The sequence below is a fragment of the Borostomias antarcticus genome (assembly GCF_949987555.1).
Source record: "Borostomias antarcticus genome assembly, chromosome: 19".
Lineage (NCBI taxonomy): Eukaryota > Metazoa > Chordata > Actinopteri > Stomiiformes > Stomiidae > Borostomias > Borostomias antarcticus.
Window position 1 is genome coordinate 19,419,510 of NC_140252.1, and position 21,929 is coordinate 19,441,438.

General features: G+C 51.4%; 1 protein-coding gene across 1 annotated transcript; it reads right to left on the reverse strand.

The window, feature by feature from the left end:
• Positions 1-1,413: 1,413 nt before the first annotated feature.
• On the reverse strand, positions 1,414-20,670 carry mbd5 (methyl-CpG binding domain protein 5; the record flags this gene model as incomplete). The annotated part of the gene is made up of 10 exons (XM_084454069.1): positions 1,414-1,642; positions 3,509-3,584; positions 4,069-4,142; positions 4,743-5,999; positions 7,097-7,326; positions 11,093-13,224; positions 13,279-13,603; positions 18,845-19,076; positions 19,971-20,073; positions 20,558-20,670. The coding sequence occupies 10 exons, from the start codon at positions 20,668-20,670 to the stop codon at positions 1,580-1,582; spliced, it is 4,605 nt and encodes a 1,534-aa protein (XP_084310195.1). The 3' UTR covers positions 1,414-1,579.
• Positions 20,671-21,929: the final 1,259 nt, after the last annotated feature.

Sequence of the window (21,929 nt, forward strand, 5' to 3'; positions counted from 1 at the left end):
TGAATCACAACAATCCGTTCTTTGTTTATTTTCGAAATTCCTCAATTATATGGTTCCTTGTAGTCTAATAAACATGTTGAATCACTTGAATGTCTTTCCTACCTTTTAATTTCTTAGCAAAATGATATTTAGCTAATGTTTTGAAAACAACAAAGATGTGTGAAGCGTCACTTATGTGCTCCGCGTATTGACGCAATGACGTAGTACGCGATTTTCGGGGAACACCTTCTCAAATTTGCTCTAGAGCGCATACTAGTGGTCAAACTACATTGGGTACCTTTAACTTTTTCTAACGAGGCAATCACCTATCGGTTCTGGACATTTGAACAATCTTCTGTTGCAACAAAAATAGCTAGCAGAGCTGTAAAAACAAGATTATGTTTTTAGAAAAAGCACACTTTAAATAAAATGGAAACATATTGATGTTAATGGCTAACTGAATACTGTACAAAGACTATTTGTGTGTGAGGAAACATATATACACATATAAGGCTTGAGTTTTTAACTCTTGGTAGTATTATTGCCATCTAACATATTGTAAAGCTTAAAAATAAATATTCAATACTGTACATGAATAATTTATAACATTAAAAACAAAACAAATGAAACATAACATAAGGCCCCCGAACTGTGAGAAATCCTTTCACCGTTTCTGAAAACATAGGCAGTTAGTGTTTTTCTTCCATAATCTAGGCTTAGGTCTCACACTACGTAGTACTGAAGGTTGGTTATGCTACCATCGGAGGGCATGGCAAGACTGTGGCCAGACAATAACTGAAAAATAATCAATAACCAGGACGACCGTCATGATCAAATAATATTGCAACGACAGCTGAATGGTCCTCGACTCAAATGACGTTAGCCTGCGATTCTCCCGTTCTGAGTTAGAAGCACAGAAAAACGTTCAGCTGGTCAAGTCCATTCTGTTCGGACACATAAACGAACACTCACTGGTGAAAAGTGTCTGTCTGTCATTATCAAGAGGTTGGGTTACATGTTCATGCCTGTTTACCTGCTGTTTGGTACAAACACAGCAGGCCTAATTCTGATCATATAAAAGCTTTAGGCTGTTTCTTTTTCCGTTATCCTATGCATACAGTCATACTGACTGCACTGAATAAAAACCAAGACGTTTTGCTTTGTTTTGTACAATAAAAGATAAAATGTGCATTAAGTACGCTTGTACATGACGTAATTGTACAATATTTACATACGTTTCTTAATATCATGAAATTTCAGTATTATCTATATACATATTGAAAATGTATCAGAAATATTTGGACTGTCTATTTTTCTTAAATGTAAGATTTTTTTTTTTGTCATTTTGTTTTAATATCTTATTCTAACAAAAAATAGTTATTCAGCGAGCCGTAGACAAATTGCAACTGTAGTTTACAGTTTTAAAACTGTAAAATCTGTGATTGGCTTTTCCAGCACCTTCAAAGTCAGTCAGGGGGGATCGTGGAACGAACAAAGTGCACCACGGTCCGTATTGTAGCACCTGGTGGGGTTCAAAGGTCACAAGGCGTCACGAACATTGTTCCACGGCTGAGCACTGTTCCCGTAGGGGCGTCCGGGGTTATCTGGAGATCTTTCTTCTCTTGGGCTTGGGAAGCTTCGCCTGTCGGTCTCTCGACGGCAACTGATGAACCTGCCGACAGAACACAGACGGTCAACGGACCGCACTTAACCACCTTTCCACCTTAACGGACAAAGCACCTTACAATTCACCTTATTCACTTCAGCTGCCATATTGGTCAGTCTGATGTAATTGGAGGTGCGGATGCAGAAGAGCTTGTTGACTTCAATGTTAAAAGTTCACAATAAAAACACCACTTCAAGAAGCAAAATAGTCAAATTAACAGGCTGAATACACTATCGGGGTTACAAACTCATCATTACCAGACTCTGATTGTTTTTCACTGCCATAGTTTTCGTGTTTGTAAACACATGGAGGTGAATGAGCCATAGTTAGCCGTCAGCTGCATTCACATCCATGTATTTCCAAACGCGAAAACAACGGCAGTGAAAAACAATCAGCGTCTGGTAATGATGAGTTTGTAACCCCGATAGTTTACACCACCAATTACGTCAGACTGACCAATAAGGCAGCTGAACTGAATAAAGCGAATGGCCTCTCGTTCATCCATTCACACACATTCACACACCAATGGCGGACCAGCTGCCATGCAAGGCGCTAACCTCCTCACTGGGAGCAATTTGGGGTTTGGTGTCTCGGCTCAAGGACACCGTCTTCAACATACGGACAGGAGGAGGAGCCGGGATTCGAACCGGCGACCCTGCGGTCATCAGATGACCCCTCGAGCCACAGCCACCCTTAAACACTGCTATGAGGTCGACGTTAGATAACAAGCGCATCTTCAGGCGCCATCGAGATATGAGTGTATAAGCAGCACGCAGACAATTCAAAACTGGTTCGTCTTAGATCCGCTTCGCCTGCAGTAAATGTTATCATCGCGCTGTGATAGCGCTATATCCGTCTGCGCGTTCACACGGGATCGGCCACGCCCCCTCTCAGATAGAGATCTGGGCGGGTAGGATGGCGGAGGGTGGGGGCGCGGGCGCCATGGCGGCGTGTTTGTGTAATCCCCTGACTGGCGTCTCCCTGCTGACACAGAGACGGCCCTTTGATCAGCGCTGAACGTCTTAACCCAGATTAGCCTGCGGGAGAGGAGAGACTACAGGAGAGAGGAGGAGAGAGGAGAGAGGAGGAGAGACTACTGCACCCAGAGGAGAGAGGAGGAGAGGAGAGGCTGCTGCACCCAGGGGGGAGAGGAGGAGAGGGGGAGAGGGGAGAAGAGGAGAGACTACTGCACCCAGAGGAGAGAGGAGGAGAGAGGAGGAGAGGGGAGGAGAGGGGAGACTACTGCACCCAGAGGAGAGAGGAGGAGAGGGGGAGAGGAGGAGAGGGGAGACTACTGCACCCAGAGGAGAGAGGAGGAGAGGAAGAGAGGGGAGGAGAGGGGAGGAGAGGGGAGACTACTGCACCCAGAGGAGAGAGGAGGAGAGGGGGAGAGGAGGAGAGGGGAGACTACTGCACCCAGAGGAGAGAGGAGGAGAGGAAGAGAGGGGAGGAGAGGGGAGGAGAGGGGAGACTACTGCACCCAGAGGAGAGAGGAGGAGAGAGAGAGAGAGGAGGAGAGACTACTGCACCCAGAGGAGAGAGGAGGAGAGAGGAGGAGAGGGGAGGAGAGGGGAGACTACTGCACCCAGAGGAGAGAGGAGGAGAGGGGAGACTACTGCACCCAGAGGAGAGAGGAGGAGAGGAAGAGAGGGGAGAGAGAGAGAGGAGGAGAGACTACTGCACCCAGAGGAGAGAGGAGGAGAGGGGAGAGGAGGAGAGGAGAGAAGAGGGGAGGAGAGAAGAGCATAGAAAAGGAGTGAAAGAGGAGAGTAGGGACGACAGCAAAGGGGAGCGAGATGAGAGAGAGAGAGAGAGAGAGAGAGAGAGAGAGAGAGATGGGGGTATGTGATGGTCCATACTCACAGTTCCTGACATCTTGTCCAGTTCACTCATGGCCTCGTGGAAAGCAGCTTCTAAGTGATTATTCAGCTTCCCAGCTCTGAAATTAAACACAGCAGCCATTAAACACAGCAGACGTGGAGGAGAGGAGACAGGAAGCATCTTTTAATCTCGGAGGGTGGGGGGTCACTGCTGAGGGGCTAATGAGTCAGGTGAGAGTGTGTGGTCAGTGCTATTAACCTCCCAGAGAGAGCGAGCGTCAGGTGAGTGTGTATTAACCTCACTCCAGGCAGAGCCAAATTCCTGATGGCAGCTGTGTACGGGCTGGAGGAGAAACGCAGTGCGTTGTGGGAAAAATCTGGCAACTAAGCTAAGTTCTCGTATTCGCTGGGTTATGGCTAACGGACTAGTAGCCCCCCCCCCCCCCGCCATCCGATCTGCTACTAGCCTGTCATTAATGAACCTGCTTGGGACCGACTGTCTTCCTCTAATGAGAAGATGACATGGTTCTCTGCATAGATCACATCATCCAGGGGAGCGCTAAGCCGTCAAGCGGTCCTTGTTGAACGGGCGGCGCCACTCACTTTCGGCTCCTCTTGGTGGCTCTGTCTAGCACCTCCAGGTCGTGGGTTAGTGTCTTCCTCTTCTCCGACTCCACCTGGGGTACAGAGATGAGACGGGACGTCGTCAAGATCAAAACCAACAGCCATCACCTGCCCTTAGCAAATATAACATCAGGATTATTTTAAGTGCGACATTACTTCAGAAACAAGCCCATAGTTATAGCCCATACTAATATATATTAGTATGGGATAATATAATATATATATTATATACACAGTTGCAATTATTATTCAATCCCTATTGCAAATTATTTGCATTGGCAAAATGTACAAACTTTGAGCTGTGTGCAATAAACAAATCAAACAAGATCAATTTAAATAGCTCAACACAACAAATATCACAAGTGATTTCCCCAGTGACCTACAGCCCCCCCCGGTGGACGCCTCACCTTCCCCTGGTCCCGCAGCGCCTCCCCCACCCTCCCCCCCCGCTTCCCCTCCCCCGGCGGACGCCTCACCTTCCCCTGGTCCCTCAGCGCCCCCCACCCCCACCCCCCACGGACGCCTCACCTTCCCCTGGTCCCGCAGCGCCCCCCCCCCTCCCCCCCGCCCTCCCCCGGCGGACGCCTCACCTTCCCCTGGTCCCGCAGCGCCCCCCCCCCTCCCCCCCCGCCCTCCCCCGGCGGACGCCTCACCTTCCCCTGGTCCCTCAGCGCCCCCGCGGCCCCGTGGTGGTGGTGCAGCTGCTGCTCCTCCCCGGCCAGCTTGGCGGGCCACGGCAGGAAGCCCTTGAGCTGGCCGCCCCACACCAGCTCCCCCACGTGGAAGCTCCCGCGCGCCGGCCGGTACTGCAGCAGCTCGGAGGAGGAGGAGGACGGGGAGTCCGGGTGGCGCAGCTCCTCCTCGCTGCTCAGGCTCTTGGTGTCGGAGGGGCTGGGCGCGCAGTGGCCGTTGAAGTGGCCGTTGTTGTAGTGGGCGTACTCCCTCGCCACCGGGGGCAGCGGGCCCTCCAGGCTGGTGGAGGAGCCGGGCGACTGGTCGTCCCCCGTTAGCTCGTGTCTGGGGGGGCCCAGGACGTCCAACCCGTAGCCGCCGCCGCCGCGCCCCGCCGAGGAGAACTGGAGGCCGGCCATGCCGCTGTTCATGTGGGCGCATCGCTCCACCGTCTGCTCCAGACGCTCCTTGTAGTTGACGGGCGTCCTGCCGCAGTTGTTGCCGAAGCGGAAGGCGTCGTCCAGGAAGCCGCCTTTGTCCGAGGCTGAGGGGAGGAGCCCGTGGTCGTGGGGGGCCTCGGGCGGGCAGGAGGGGGGCAGGGCGGGGGCAACCGCGCAGGGGCCGCTCCTCACCTGGGTGGAGCACTCCAGGAACTCCTCCCCCACGCCGCCGCTGCCGCCGCCCCAGGGGCCAAGGCCGCCATGCACCTCCCCCCCCACGCCGCCGCCGCCGCTATCCCACTGCCCGCCCCCACCCAGGGGTGGCGACCTGAAGTAGTCGTGGGGCTCCAGCGCGTCCGCGACGCCGCCTGTGCCGTGCTCCGGGGTCTTCTGCGGCCGGCCGGGCCTCGCCTGCCTGGGCGGTCTGGCGTGCTGGATGGCGGCGTGGTGTGGGAGGCCGACAGGTCCCCCCTCCAGCCCTCCCCCACCGCCGCCGCCGCCGAAGGCACTCATGGCGCTGAGGGTGGGGACGGGGCCGGCTTGGGTGGCGCCGCTCACTGTGGCGGTGATCACCACGTGCATGCCCTTGCTGGCGGCGTCCACCACCGCCCTGTAGATGGCGTCCACCGACTCAGCGCCCCCGCCCCCGGGTAACCTGTCGGCGCCTGGCATCCCCTCGCCCCGCCCCTCGCCGAACTGGGGGTGGGACAGCATCCCTCCCTGCGTCTCGGGGAGTGATGTCATCCCCGCTTGCGAGCTCATCTGCGTCGGGGCGACGTTTTCAGGCAAACACACCTGCTGCAAAAGAGATGCACAAAATCAGTACATAACGGGAATTACTTTGACATTTTAAGGACTAGTTTGGTATTTGGCATCATTAAGCCCTGTTACAGTATAAGGTTATGTACGATCATATACAGAACAATGGCCCATATCAAAATTTGGACGAATTGTGCACTCTTGAGATTAACATGGTAGTAACTTGGTGGTTCTGTTCTAATCTGGTAGTTCTGGTCTAGCCTGGTAGTTCTGGTCTAATGTGGTAGTTCTGATACAACCTGGTAGTTCTGGTTAACCTGGTAGTTCTGGTCTAATCTGGTAGTCCTGGTCTAACCTGGTAGTTCTGGTCTAACCTGGTAGTTCTGGTCTAACCTGGTAGTTCTGGTCTAACCTGGTAGTTCTGGTTAACCTGGTAGTTCTGGTTAACCTGGTAGTTCTGGTTAACCTGGTAGTTGTGGTCTAACCTGGTAGTTCTGGTCTAACCTGGTAGTTCTGGTTAACCTGGTAGTTCTGGTTAACCTGGTAGTTCTGGTTAACCTGGTAGTTGTGGTCTAACCTGGTAGTTCTGGTTAACCTGGTAGTTCTGGTCTAACCTGGTAGTTCTGGTTAACCTGGTAGTTCTGGTCTAACCTGGTAGTTCTGGTCTAACCTGGTAGTTCTGGTCTAATCTGGTAGTTCTGGTCTAATCTGGTAGTTCTGGTCTAGCCTGGTAGTTCTGGTCTAACCTGGTAGTTCTGGTCTAGCCTGGTAGTTCTGGTCTAACCTGGTAGTTCTGGTCTAACCTGGTAGTTCTGGTCTAACCTGGTAGTTCTGGTTAACCTGGTAGTTCTGGTCTAACCTGGTAGTTCTGGTTAACCTGGTAGTTCTGGTTAACCTGGTAGTTCTGGTCTAACCTGGTAGTTCTGGTCTAACCTGGTAGTTCTGGTTAACCTGGTAGTTGTGGTTAACCTGGTAGTTCTGGTTAACCTGGTAGATCTGGTTAATCTGGTAGTTCTGGTTAACCTGGTAGTTGTGGTCTAACCTGGTAGTTCTGGTTAACCTGGTAGTTCTGGTCTAACCTGGTAGTTGTGGTCTAACCTGGTAGTCCTGGTCTAATCTGGTAGTTCTGGTCTAACCTGGTAGTTCTGGTAGAGGCAGGAGGAGGCGGTGTCCTGGAAGGGCAGGTCTGGGTAGGCCTGAGCCCCCTGGAAGCTGGGGAGGTGGTGGAGGTGCTGCTGCTGGCCCTGGCCGTGCTGCGGGTACATCTGTCCGCCGCTGTGATGGTGGTGGTGGTGGTTATGGTGGTGGGCCTGCAGAACGCCCAGCTGGGGGTTGCTCACACCGCAGCTGAGGGACGAGGGGTCTCCTGTCAGGGGCGGAAAGACACATCGTAGAAATGAGCCGTTGTATGCCGCCGGCCTTATGAGCGGACGCTTTTTTCTTTGTGTCTTTTGTTGTTATTATTTTCAAGGCTTGTAGTTGTCGCACAGCAATGTTGAGTGGGCTAAATATGGAAGCAATAACTCATGCGAGGGTGTGGTATATAGCCAATATACCACGTGCTGTCCTGCAGTCATAGGCACGAGGCACAACCAATTCCAATGCCCGTATCTCGGGTTCTAAGGGGAGGGGGGTGGGTGCATACAATAGACTAAATGGACAATTACTTATTGCTCCAACGGGTATCAGAACTAGTGTTAATAAATAGACGTCAGTGTGTTGTTTCAGGATTCTCAGTCTGACTAATTGTTGAAAGGGGTGTTCCTCAAGGCTCCATCCTGGGACCACTTAATTTTCTTTTTCTTTTTTTACCTGGCTCGCTCAAATATGCAAAAAATGTCTCATTCACCTTTACGCTGATGACACTGTTATTTCCACTTCTAACTTCTACAAATCCAGAATGTTTTGTAGTCTGATTTTTAAAATGGTTTCATAATAACAAACTTGTATTGAATAAGAAAAGTCCCATGGGATGGTGTTTGGTATGCAACAGTCTCTCATATCCCTGTGGTTTACATATTATTTCTGATAAGGGGTCACTCCTTGAGAAAGTTGAGTTGTTCAAATATCTATTTTATTTATTTATTTAATTAAAATAAAATAACATGGTTGTTTGAGTTCACTTTATCACTCAATTAATTGTTTTACATTTGAAGTCAGAATTAGAAAAATAATAAATTTCTCAGTTGATACTACCTATTATTGATTATGCTGACATTGTCTATCACAACACTTATCTTCTGCCCATTAATGATGCATATGATTCTCCATGTAGATTTGTTTTGCGGTGTCTATATAGAACTCACCACTCTTTCATGCATGAATCTCTTAATTGTTTGCAGCCTAAATCGAGACAACAGCTGAGGTCTAGGGGTGTGGATGGGAGAGGGTGAGCTGTCTGTATCTGTGTATTTGTAGTCTATGTTGTGTCTTGCTGTTTACTTGGCACTTTGGCGGCCCCTCTGGTCGTGATAAAATCGGCACTGCGTTTTAAGAACCACACTTCCCACAATCCCCCACTCACTCGCTGTAATGATGGGGGGGGGGGGGGGGGGGGAGATAACAAATGCACATGGTGCAGACTGGATTGGAAGATTGTAGCCACTTCAATGGACTTTCTGGAAGGATGGCTTCAATGCAGGTAAAAACTGATCTTTCTTTTATGTAAGGAAAGGCAAGGCAAGTTTATTTGTATAGCACATTTCAGCCACAGGGCAATTCAAGGTGCTTTACATGAGATATGTGCATAAGTCACTTCCATTTCCACCAGAAGATTTCCCGCCAGTGTACTAGCCAGTACACCTATATTCCAAAATAAATTCTAAAAATTCACAGGGTCTCATGCGGTCTCATGTGACGAAAATTTTTTGGGGTCTTGCCAATTCATAAATTAATAGCAAGTAAAGGAAGGTGAATATTGAACTATAAAAAAGTTATCTTGTGAAGCTTTAAGAATTTTGTATTAATGTATATAGGTCCCCCTCGAAAATGAGGCGCTGATACATTCAAGGGGCTATCCTCTCAAATTCACAAGAAAGAGACAAAGAGAGGGGGAGATACAGAAGAGAGAGAAGGGGTGATATAGCAACACCAGACTGCGTATTAGGTCCTGGCTCTGTGTGTGTGTGAGGAGGAGAGAGAGAGAGAGAGAGCAAGAGAGAGAAAGAGAGAGAGAGAGAGAAGGGGTGATATAGCAACACCAGACTGCGTATAAGGCCCTAGCTCTGTGTGTGTGTGTGTGTGTGAGGGGGAGAGAGAGAGAGAGGGAGAGAGGAGAGAGAGAGAGAAAGAGAGAGAGGAGAGAGAGAGAGAGGGAGAGAGAGAGAGAGGAGTGAGAGAGAGAGAGAGAGAGAGAGAGAGACCGGCCCTGTGGCAGGCCAGACTGCCCTGGTGGTGAGTGGAGCAGCTGGTGCAATGCTGTGTGGCTGGAGGGCCACTGGGCAGCTGTATGCTCTCCCCCCCCTCCCCCACCCCTCTCCCCCCCCTCTCTCTCCTCACTCTCTTTCTCTCTCTGGTCTCCTCTACGACCAGCAGCCGAGTTCTCGGCCAGTGTGGCCGTCCGCCTGCTATGATATAGGTTTTGACGGAGAAAGGGGGAGGTTGCCACGGCAACCGCGCTATGATTGGTGGCGGTGTTGTTGTCCGAGGCTCGTTTCAGACCGCGGCCTGGAAGCTGAAGGGGGGTGGGGGGGTTGGTGGGGTGCGGGGGACGGACGTGATTTAAACAGGCCAGGCGATGGGGTTAGAAACTGAGCCTCGTACTGCAGCGGGACTGGAAGGCCGGTGGTTGGATGGAGGAGTGTGTGTGTGTGTGTGTGTGTGTGTGTGTGTGGAGGGGGGGGCTGGGGGCTGGGTAGTGTTAGCCACTAGCTCAGTTACACTCAGGATAGTATCGTCATCTTCTTAAAATAATGGCCTGAGTCATATTTTCAAAAAACAAAATGGCCTCAAGGGGGGCATGGATCAACATACATGCATAGGTTGACAGGCCATTATACTACCGGGGTAAGAACAGTGATCTTTTCAATTGAGGATGTAGCCAATTTTACCAGAGGTGGCCAGCATAATGAAGAGATGACTAAGGCAAAATAAAAATCCACAAAAAATGACTTTTGGCATTATTTGAAGAAGGTGGTGATATGAGCTTCTTCTTCCCTGCTGATCCGATCTCCCCAGACGTGTTCCAGACCGCGTTACGATGGAAACTGAAGATATTCCACCACAGACGCCAAGAGAATTTCCATGACTGTGGACCCACAGGGCCTGGTTGGAACGAGTGAAACCCGGGCAGCAATGTGAACGAGCAGCTTTACCGTTAACTCTCGATAGAACACAGAACGTCTAGTCTACAACTCTATTGCAAACGTCTGTGTGGTAACTGAGATGTACCGACTACATATGTGCCGACTAATATAGTCACACTCAGCACTGGGAGGGGTGGGGTCTATTCAGTCATGTCAAACCACAGACACGTAGGGCTTAAAACCCTCTTCAAAAGTCTGCTCTGCCAGCACTATTCACAGCCCACCGTCACTATAGCTACCAACTAGCTCAGAGAAGCTCTTCAGTGTATCTGGCTTGTGTTCGTTTTTTTTCTTCTTCTACGTGTTGCTCCCCTACTGAGCCGAGAGAACCAACAAACCAGAGAAGCAGCAGTACTGGCTAGCTGACAATTAAGTTCGGGCCTCGATCCAGTCTCAAAATGTGCAGTGTCATCCTCACCCTACAAAAAAGGCACTGATAAACGTCTAGAGCAAAAGATCCTTCTCTAAAGGCACTCACGGGCATGACTACTACCGTCTAAACTGTTGAGGTTCCTGCACACGGCCCCAAACAACGCAAACCAACTGCCAACACCCAACATTCTAAAGTTGGCAGTTGCTCTTAGAATGTTGGAAGTTTAAAATCCAGCTGCAGAATCCATCCAACCGACGGCAACAGTCACCAACAAACATGGCACACTAATCCAACGTTGGTGTTGGTCGGGGCGGTGTGCAGACAACGTTAGATTAACCTACATGAACAAAAAACTAAAAGTAATGTTTTAAACAGCGTTCATTAACAACAACAAAAAAAAAGTGAGGTCAAATCACACATTTTCCAGTCAGTGTATAGATGGGTGTGTGTCTCACCCGACTCGGAGAGGGCCTGGCCGCAGCTACGATCGTTGCCGCTCAGGGCCATGCCCAACAGGCCGCTGTGTCCCAGGGCGCCGACATGGAGGTGGTTCTGCGACTGCGGGTGTTGCGGCTGGCCAAGGTGAGACAGGGGTGGGGGGGGCGGGTTGGTGGTGTTGTTGTTGGGGTGGTGGCCCAGCGACAAGCCGTCGGGGGGGCCTCCCGACAGAGGGCCGCAGCCCGCCAGCGGCCCGGCCTGCATCTGGGTCATCATCATCCCGGGGAACTGGCCGTGGGGCCCGGGGTCGGCGCTCTGGCAGTGGAGCCCCTCCCCCGCCTGGCTCAGGAGGAGCCTCTGCTGGGCGGCGCCCTGGTGGGCCACGCCCCCGTCCCCGGGGTAGTGCATCGGGCCGGGCCCGGCCGGGTGGGAGCTCTGGAGGCGGTGGTTCCCGGCGGCCATGTGGGAGTTCTGGCAGCTCATGGACTGGAGGAGCTGGGCCATGGAGGCGTTGGGCGGGAGCCCGCCACCGAGGCGGCCCACCTTCCTCAGCTGCTCCGCCGGGGCCAGTTGCGGCCTGGGACCGCCGCCGCCGCCCATCATACCGGGCTTTCCGCCGAGCATGTTGAGGATCACGCTGTCGGGGTTAGCGGCGGCGGCGCTGTTGCCGGGCTGCTTGCGCTTGCGGAGCGGGTCTCGGTCTCTCTGCTGGGCCATGAGCTTGTCTCGGAGCGCTGCCCGGCCACTCTGGACCACGCCTCCCCCCTCCGGCGCGGCGAGGAGCACGGCGGAGTTGGGGGGCAGCATGGGGTTTAAAGTGCCGTGCCCCGCTTCCGCGCTCCTGGCGCCGCCCAGAGGACCGGGGTGCCCGCCGCCGGCCCCGCCTCCAACACCCATACCGCCGCTGCCATTGTTGTTGTTGTTGTTGTTTGCGCTCAGTTTGTTTTGATTTGCTAGCTGTGCTTTGGCTGCCGCTGACAGGAGGCTGCTGGCCGGGAAGGAGGCGGCGTTCTGCTGACTCAGGATCTGGTTGAGGGGCATTCCCAGCAGCCCCGGGTGGCCCTGCTTCGTCTGGGGGGGGGCGGCGGCGCCAGTGGCGCCCGTGGTGGGGGGAGGGGGGTACATGGGGTTGTGCTGGGCGCCACCGCCGCTCATCCCGGACAGCAGCTGGCCGGGCGCGTCTTTGTAGTGGGGATGGAGAGCGTCGGAGGGGCGGGAGGTGGAGGAGGGGCTGGAGGGCATGGCGGGCCGCGGGGAGCCCACGGCGGACCTGGGGGAGCGGGGGTGGGGTGGGGCCTTCACGCCGCCACCCCCCGCCGCCTGGGGCACGGCGAAGCCGCCGCCGCCGCCTCCGTGGTCGGAGGAGGTGGAGGAGGATCGCGAGCGGTACGGCGACGCCTCCGTCCTGCCCCCTCCTCCTCCTCCCAGCACCGGCCCTGGCCCCGCCCCCGCGTGCCCCGGGGAGGTGACCAGCGAGGGGGACGAGGCGGCGGCCTGCTGCGGCTGAGTCCTCTGGACGTGGCCCCCGGGCTTGACCGTGGGCAGGGGGAGGTTACTGGGCAGGGGCACGACGGCGGGGGGGATGCTTACATTCATCACTGGTACCTGAGAGTGGAGGACGCCGCCGGGCTGGTAGCCGGGGGGGTTGGAGGAAGAGGAGGAGGAGGAGGAAGAGGAGGAGGGGGGGGGCTTGCTGAGGATGGGGTCCAGGATACCCAGGGGGTCCTTCTCCGAGCTCGTCTGCTTCCTCTGGAGAGCGCAGGGAGGGGGCGCGCCCGGCGAGGGGGCGGGGTGGGGGTGGGGCAGGGTTTTGTGGTGAAACGCCGCCACGTTCGTGGGAGGCGGGGCCAAACCCGCACCCCCCTGGGCCTTGCTCGTCATGACCGGGCTCTTGGCGGTGGCGGTGGGGGAGAGGGGCGTGCTAGTCCTCCCCGCCGCCGCTGCCGCCGCCATGACGGCGCACGACAACTGGGCGGCGGCGGTGCCGGGGGAGGAGCCGTGGAGCAGGAGCACGCCCTGCGGAGAGAGGGGCATCCGGCCGCCGGGGCTGGTGGCGGCCGCGCCCCCGGGGAAGCTGCAGGAGGAGGAGGAGGAAGAGGAGGAGGAGGGGGGGTTGTGGTGCCCGGGGGGGCTGCCTATCGGGTCCGTCCTGGGGGACAGGGAGCCGCTGTCCCCGTAGAGGAGGAGGTGGGAGGAGCCGGAGGAGGAGGAGGAGGAAGGGGGCGGGCTCAGCATGGCCCCGTAGCCGCGGTACGGAGACCTGGGACCCGGGTCGCTGCTGTTGCCCAGCCTCTGCTGCTGCTGCCTGGGGTATCCGGGGTAGAGCTCCTGCTCCGGGGGGTAGTGGTGCCGCTGATGATGATGATGATGATGATGATGGTGGTGGTGATGCTGTCCCGCCGCCATCATCATCATCCTGAAGGGGTTCTTGCCGTCGGGAACCATGGAGTTGGGCAGCGCCGTCTCGTACGGTTTGTTCCTTATTGCTCGTTGTGCTGCGAAACGCGCCGAGGCCATCGCCGTCACACCTGGAGAGCAAATGAGAGTGAATCCAATGTAAACAACAACAACAAGAAACACCATCTGTTTATGATTAACGACTTCTACCCATTAAATAGGCAGTAAACTTTTATTATACAAGAGCTAGTTCCGACCGCGCATTGCGATTGGCCGAGAGGCTTTCGGAGATGTGCCAATAACCACAATATACCAACGAGTAACCAGTAAAAGTATCGCTCCGCTTTGACGCAATGTATAAACAAAGCTTCTCGGGCGCAACAGCGTGCTGCGTCTGTGGTCTGTGGCGCTAGCTAGGATCGTTAGCCAAACTCTATAACACCGGTGTTATTTGGTTAAACTGACCACATAATGGTAATCTACATGGTTACTTTCTGGCCTGAAAACTCAATAAAGTAACATTAACAGTCACACAACAAACCGTACCATAGGAACCATACCCCACAATGTACCATAGGAGCCATACCCCACACTCTACCATAGGAACCATACCACACACCTACCATAGGAACCATACCCCACACTCTACCATAGGAACCATACCCCACAATGTACCATAGGAACCATACCACACACTCTACCATAGGAACCATACCCCACACTCTACCATAGGAACCATACCACACACCTACCATAGGAACCATACCACACCTACCATAGGAGCCATACCACACCTACCATAGGAACCATACCACACCTACCATAGGAACCATACCACACCTACCATAGGAGCCATACCACACCTACCATAGGAACCATACCACACCTACCATAGGAACCATACCACACCTACCATAGGAACCATACCACACCTACCATAGGAACCATACCCCACACTCTACCATAGGAACCATACCCCACACCTACCATAGGAACCATACCACACACCCTACCATAGGAACCATACCACACACTCTACCATAGGAACCATACCACACACCTACCATAGGAACCATACCCCACACTCTACCATAGGAACCATACCCCACACTCTACCATAGGAACCATACCACACACCTACCATAGGAAGCATACCACACACCTACCATAGGAACCATACCACACACCTACCATAGGAACCATACCACACACCTACCATAGGAACCATACCACACACCTACCATAGGAACCATACCACACACTCTACCATAGGAACCATACCACACACCTACCATAGGAACCATACCACACACTCTACCATAGGAACCATACCCCACACTCTACCATAGGAACCATACCACACACTCTACCATAGGAACCATACCACACACCCTACCATAGGAACCATACCCCACACTCTACCATAGGAACCATACCACACTGTACCATAGGAACCATACCACACCTACCATAGGAACCATACCACACCTACCATAGGAGCCATACCCCACACTCTACCATAGGAACCATACCACACACTCTACCATAGGAACCATACCACACACTCTACCATAGGAACCATACCACACACCTACCATAGGAAGCATACCACACACCTACCATAGGAACCATACCACACACTCTACCATAGGAACCATACCACACACTCTACCATAGGAACCATACCACACACTCTACCATAGGAACCATACCACACACCTACCATAGGAACCATACCACACACTCTACCATAGGAACCATACCACACACTCTACCATAGGAACCATACCACACACTCTACCATAGGAACCATACCACACACCTACCATAGGAAGCATACCACACACCTACCATAGGAACCATACCACACACTCTACCATAGGAACCATACCACACACCTACCATAGGAACCATACCACACACTCTACCATAGGAACCATACCACACACTCTACCATAGGAACCATACCACACACTCTACCATAGGAACCATACCACACACTCTACCATAGGAACCATACCACACACTCTACCATAGGAACCATACCACACACTCTACCATAGGAACCATACCCCACACTCTACCATAGGAACTATACCACACTCTACCATAGGAACCATACCACACACTCTACCATAGGAACCATACCACACACTCTACCATAGGAACCATACCACACACTCTACCATAGGAGCCATACCACACACCTACCATAGGAACCATACCAAACACTCTACCATAGGAACCATACCACACACCTACCATAGGAGCCATACCACACACCTACCATAGGAACCATACCACACACCTACCATAGGAACCATACCACACACTCTACCATAGGAACCATACCCCACACCGTACCCTAGGAACCATACCACACACTCTACCATAGGAACCATACCAAACACTCTACCATAGGAACCATACCACACACCTACCATAGGAACCATACCCCACACCTACCATAGGAACCATACCCCACACCTACCATAGGAACCATACCAAACACTCTACCATAGGAACCATACCACACACCTACCATAGGAACCATACCACACACTCTACCATAGGAACCATACCACACACTCTACCATAGGAACCATACCCCACACCGTACCCTAGGAACCATACCACACACTCTACCATAGGAACCATACCAAACACTCTACCATAGGAACCATACCACACACCTACCATAGGAACCATACCACACTCTACCATAGGAACCATACCACACACTCTACCATAGGAACCATACCACATAATCTACCATAGGAACCATACCCCACACTCTACCATAGGAACCATACCACACTGTACCATAGGAACCATACCACACACCCTACCATAGGAACCATACCACACACTCTACCATAAGAACCACACCACACACCTACCATAGGAACCATACCCCACACCTACCATAGGAACCATACCACACACTCTACCATAGGAACCATACCACACACATACCATAGGAACCATACCACACACCTACCATAGGAACCATACCACACACCTACCATAGGAACCATACCACACACTCTACCATAGGAACCATACCACACACCTACCATAGGAACCATACCACACACCTACCATAGGAACCATACCACACACCCTACCATAGGAACCATACCACACACCTACCATAGGAACCATACCACACACTCTACCATAGGAACCATACCACACACCTACCATAGGAACCATACCACACACTCTACCATAGGAACCATACCACACACCTACCATAGGAACCATACCACACACCTACCATAGGAACCATACCACACACCCTACCATAGGAACCATACCACACACCTACCATAGGAACCATACCACACACTCTACCATAGGAACCATACCACACACACTGCCATAGGAGCCATACCACACACCTACCATAGGAACCATACCACACACCCTACCATAGGAACCATACCACACACTCTACCATAGGAACCATACCACACTCTACCATAGGAACCATACCACACACCTGCCATAGGAACCATACCACACACCTACCATAGGAACCATACCACACACTCTACCATAGGAACCATACCACACTCTACCATAGGAACCATACCACACACCCTACCATTGGAACCATACCACACTCTACCATAGGAGCCATACCACACACCTACCATAGGAACCATACCACACACCCTACCATAGGAACCATACCACACACTCTACCATAGGAACCATACCACACTCTACCATAGGAACCATACCACACACCTACCATAGGAACCATACCACACACCTACCATAGGAACCATACCACACACTCTACCATAGGAACCATACCACACTCTACCATAGGAACCATACCACACACCTACCATAGGAACCATACCACACACCTACCATAGGAACCATACCACAGACCTACCATAGGAACCATACCACACCCTACCATAGGAACCATACCACAGACCTACCATAGGAACCATACCACACACTCTACCATAGGAACCATACCACACACTCTACCATAGGAACCATACCACACACTCTACCATAGGAACCATACCCCACACTCTACCATAGGAGCCATACCACACTCTACTATAGGAACCATACCACACACTCTACCATAGGAACCATACCACACACACTACCATAGGAACCATACCACACACTCTACCATAGGAACCATACCACACACCTACCATAGGAACCATACCACACACTCTACCATAGGAACCATACCACACACCTACCATAGGAACCATACCCCACACTCTACCATAGGAACCATACCACACACCTACCATAGGAACCATACCACACACTCTACCATAGGAACCATACCACACACTCTACCATAGGAACCATACCACACACCCTACCATAGGAACCATACCACACACTCTACCATAGGAACCATACCACACACCTACCACAGGAACCATACCACACACCTACCATAGGAACCATACCACACACCTACCACAGGAACCATACCACACACCTACCATAGGAACCATACCACAAACCTACCCTAGGAACCATACCACACACCTACCATAGGAACCATACCACACACCTACCATAGGAACCATACCACACACCTACCATAGGAACCATACCACACACCTACCATAGGAACCATACCCCACACTCTACCATAGGAACCATACCACACACCCTACCATAGGAACCATACCACACACCCTACCATAGGAACCATACCACACACCTACCATAGGAACCATACCACACACTCTACCATAGGAACCATACCACACACTCTACCATAGGAACCATACCACACACCCTACCATAGGAACCATACCACACACCCTACCATAGGAACCATACCACACACCTACCATAGGAACCATACCACACACTCTACCATAGGAACCATACCACACACCCTACCATAGGAAACGAGTGGTTTTGCTGGCGATGTGTTTCTAGCGACGTGTCTCGGGCCTATAACTGTAAAGGTTCTTTTTTGTGGTTGTTGAAAGGGGACAGACAGACACATTGGGACAAACTTTTATGAAGTTTATATTAGCCGCTAGCTAGCTAGCTTGCTCTGTTTACATTGTGGCCCTGGCGGTAAGTTGCCTATAGCAACGGTAAACAATGGAGAACTATTTTGGATTGCGAAGGCTGAAAGCAACGCGATTTAGCGAGTAGTACTAACCCAATAAAATGAACGACAGTGCAGTGCTGTTGTATAAAAGCAAGAACACACTCGAGGTGGAGCTTTATCGTGGTTATTGACAGGGCTGTGCATCCCCCTCACGTTATGGCTTAATTGACAACCCTCCTTCCCTTCACCAAACAAATCAGAGTGAGGAGGCTATTTATGCAAGGACTTGTTGGACATGTCTTCGTACCTCCCCCAGGGCTGGTCAGAGCTAGAGATGGGTGTGTCTCAATACTCTTGTGTAGCGTACCTCCCCCAGGGCTTGTCAGAGCTAGAGACGGGTGCGTCTCCATACTCTTGTGTAGCGTCGCCACGGCTAGCAGCTTCCTCTTGTGGATGCAGAGTTTGGTGACGTCTTCGTCCGTCCTCACGTCATCCGCTGTCCTCTGCTTGACGGCAGCCCCTGGATCAAAGTTAAACACCTGAGGAGAGAGGGAGGCAGAGAGAGAAAGAGAGAGACAGAGAGAGGAAGACAGAGAAGGAGACAGAGAAAGAGAGAGACAGAGAAAGAGAGCGAGAAAGACAGAGAGACAGAGACAGAAAGAGAGACAGAGAAAGAGAGAAAGACAGAGCAAGAGAGAAAGACAGAGTGAGAGAGAAAGACAAAGAGAAAGAGACAGAAAGAGAGACAGAGAGACAGAAAGAGACAGAGAAAGAGAGAAAGACAGCAAGAGAGAAAGACAGAGCGAGAAAGAAAGACAAAGAGAAAGAGACAGAAAGAGAGACAGAGAGAAAGACAGAGCAAGAGAGATGGATGGAAGTCAATGTAGTGAACGTCACACCACCCTCTCCTCTCAAGACAAGATCAAAGCTTCATGGGAATACTGTGTAGGCTTAATGATGTAGACTTCAATCAAGATGAGGTCTTTTGGCAACACCAACGAGGTGTCAGTCTGTACATAGCATGATGCACACTGTGGATGGATTCACCTGTGTAATAAAACGTGTTCTCGTGCTCAGAGTCAATCTCTGAGGCTTTAGCCTATAGATGAATAACCATGTCTGTTTGGATTTTAGGGCGAGAGCTTGATCTGTAACAGATGTTCATACCATCCTAGTAATATTTTGTGTGAATGATATACGTCACTTACAAGCATACAACGTCTTCTATGGAACGCATTGCATTTAACCCTCTTTTGATGTAAAAGTCAGAAGATACCGAGATTAAAAAACAGTAACAACTATAAATGTAGATTGGACTTAAATGATTGTTTGTCTCTAGGCCTCGTTTATGCATTCAGAGTCCATTCTAGGTAGCGTAGCGTACATCATACGTCCATGAACAACACCAGAGTGTAAAAGACAAAGGGTCCTACCTTTGGAAGGGTCAGCGGGCACTCCAGACCACACTTGCAGGTCCCATCTGTGAGCAGGTAGGTCTTCACCTGATCCAGGCTCGACAGCACAGATCCACTAGGGCTGTAGAAGGATCCAACCCCCCAAAAACATGGGATAGATGCGTTACAAAAAAAGAAAGATGCTGAGGTCTGGTGCTGGTTTGAGATGTCATTATTTAAAAAGGCGCTGAGATTAGGGTGGTCACGGCGATATCGAATGTTCACAATACGATTATCATGGCAAAAAACATCACAATAGCGATATTGTCGCAATATCTATAGCAATCGTTAAAAAGAATAAAATAATCACTTAAAAATGCATCTTTAACGTTTTCTCCAATGGTTGTTTTCTCTTCAAAACAACAAAAACTGATTACAAACAATTTAAACATTAATTTTAAAAAGTACATAATTTTTTTCTTTTTACATTATTTCATTTTAAAATGTTGTCATTAAATGATATCATAGCTGGATTATTTACATGATATTGGAATTTTCATTTAAATATCATGACCATCACGATATGTCGGTAAATCGCGACACGCCTAGTTGAGTCAGCCTCTTACCTGATGTAGTGGACGCCGCTGGGATCCACCCTGCGCTGCCAGCCCATGGGCACCTGGACGGGGGCCGTCTGTCCGTCCGCCACCCCTCCCTCACACTCCTTACCTCCATTCATCGCTCTGGCTTTACACTCAACACCTCGGGCGGGGGGCGGGGGGGTATCACACGTCAACCAGAGTCTTCGCAATACATGTCATCTTTTTTGTTTTTTTTCGTCCAATGGGGGCTTGTGTGCTGCAACTTTACTATCAAAGTTGGACGGCGGGTGGGCCGTGGGTGTGGGCTGGGTCGGGGGTGAGGCAAAGCTCACTGGAGATCCTAGCCTTAGAGGTCCTTCATAGTTGTCCCATTACTAAATTCCATAACTGGGATCGTCCAGTCGAGAGCCAGAGACACCGAATCCGATTGAGGACGACTCTGGAGCAACATAGGTGACGATGAGAGATCAGGACACGCTCGCGAAAAACAAAATCCCTTTAGGGGCCGGACACTGTTCGTCGGGTACGTCTTTCCGTTTGAGAGATCACCATCCAGGTAGTCTCTCCTCGTGTGTTTGAGAGATCACCATCCAGGTAGTCTCTCCTTGTGTGTTTGAGAGATCACCATCCAGGTAGTCTCTCCTCGTGTGTTTGAGAGATCACCATCCAGGTAGTCTCTCCTCGTGTGTTTGAGAGATCACCATCCAGGTAGTCTCTCCTCGTGTGTTTGAGAGATCACCATCCAGGTAGTCTCTCCTTGTGTCGGCATCAATTTGAAGACAGACGTCGTTCTCCCTGTATGGCTCCACACCCTAACATAGATGGCATCTTAGTGTAGTGGGTTAGGGTCCTATTGGTACTCCCATGGTCCCTGAGTGACAGAGAAAGGGAGGCATTCATGAGACATGTAAACCTGTGCACACACAAAGCACTGAGAGACACCGATGCCATCAAAGCGTAATAATAAGAGCAACAATTTACATGACAGTCAAAGAGGTGTAGAGGTAAGATACTGTGTTTTTGGTCGTGCAAGTTGAATTGCCCCGAGCTGTGAAATACAGCCCTACAGTGGCGCACTAGGAGTCAGAGCGATTGATCAATCCCCTGCAGAACTACAGCCTCAAGAGGACCCCAGGGCTCTCTGGCTATCAAAGCCACGATGCAGCAGCACCCGTGACTGTGAGATAGGCTGCAGTGTCACTGTCACACAGGCTAATCTCTGGCTCGGTGCTGACTCATAACTGGCCCTGGCTCTCTGAATGGCTGGGAGAGACGAAGACGACAGATTTATCTGGTGTCTCCAGGTATAATGGCCAGTCGGTCACCCACAATAACGCTGACCACAGCCTAAAACGGTGATTGAATTATATGATAAATCGTGCCATGTGGAAAATCA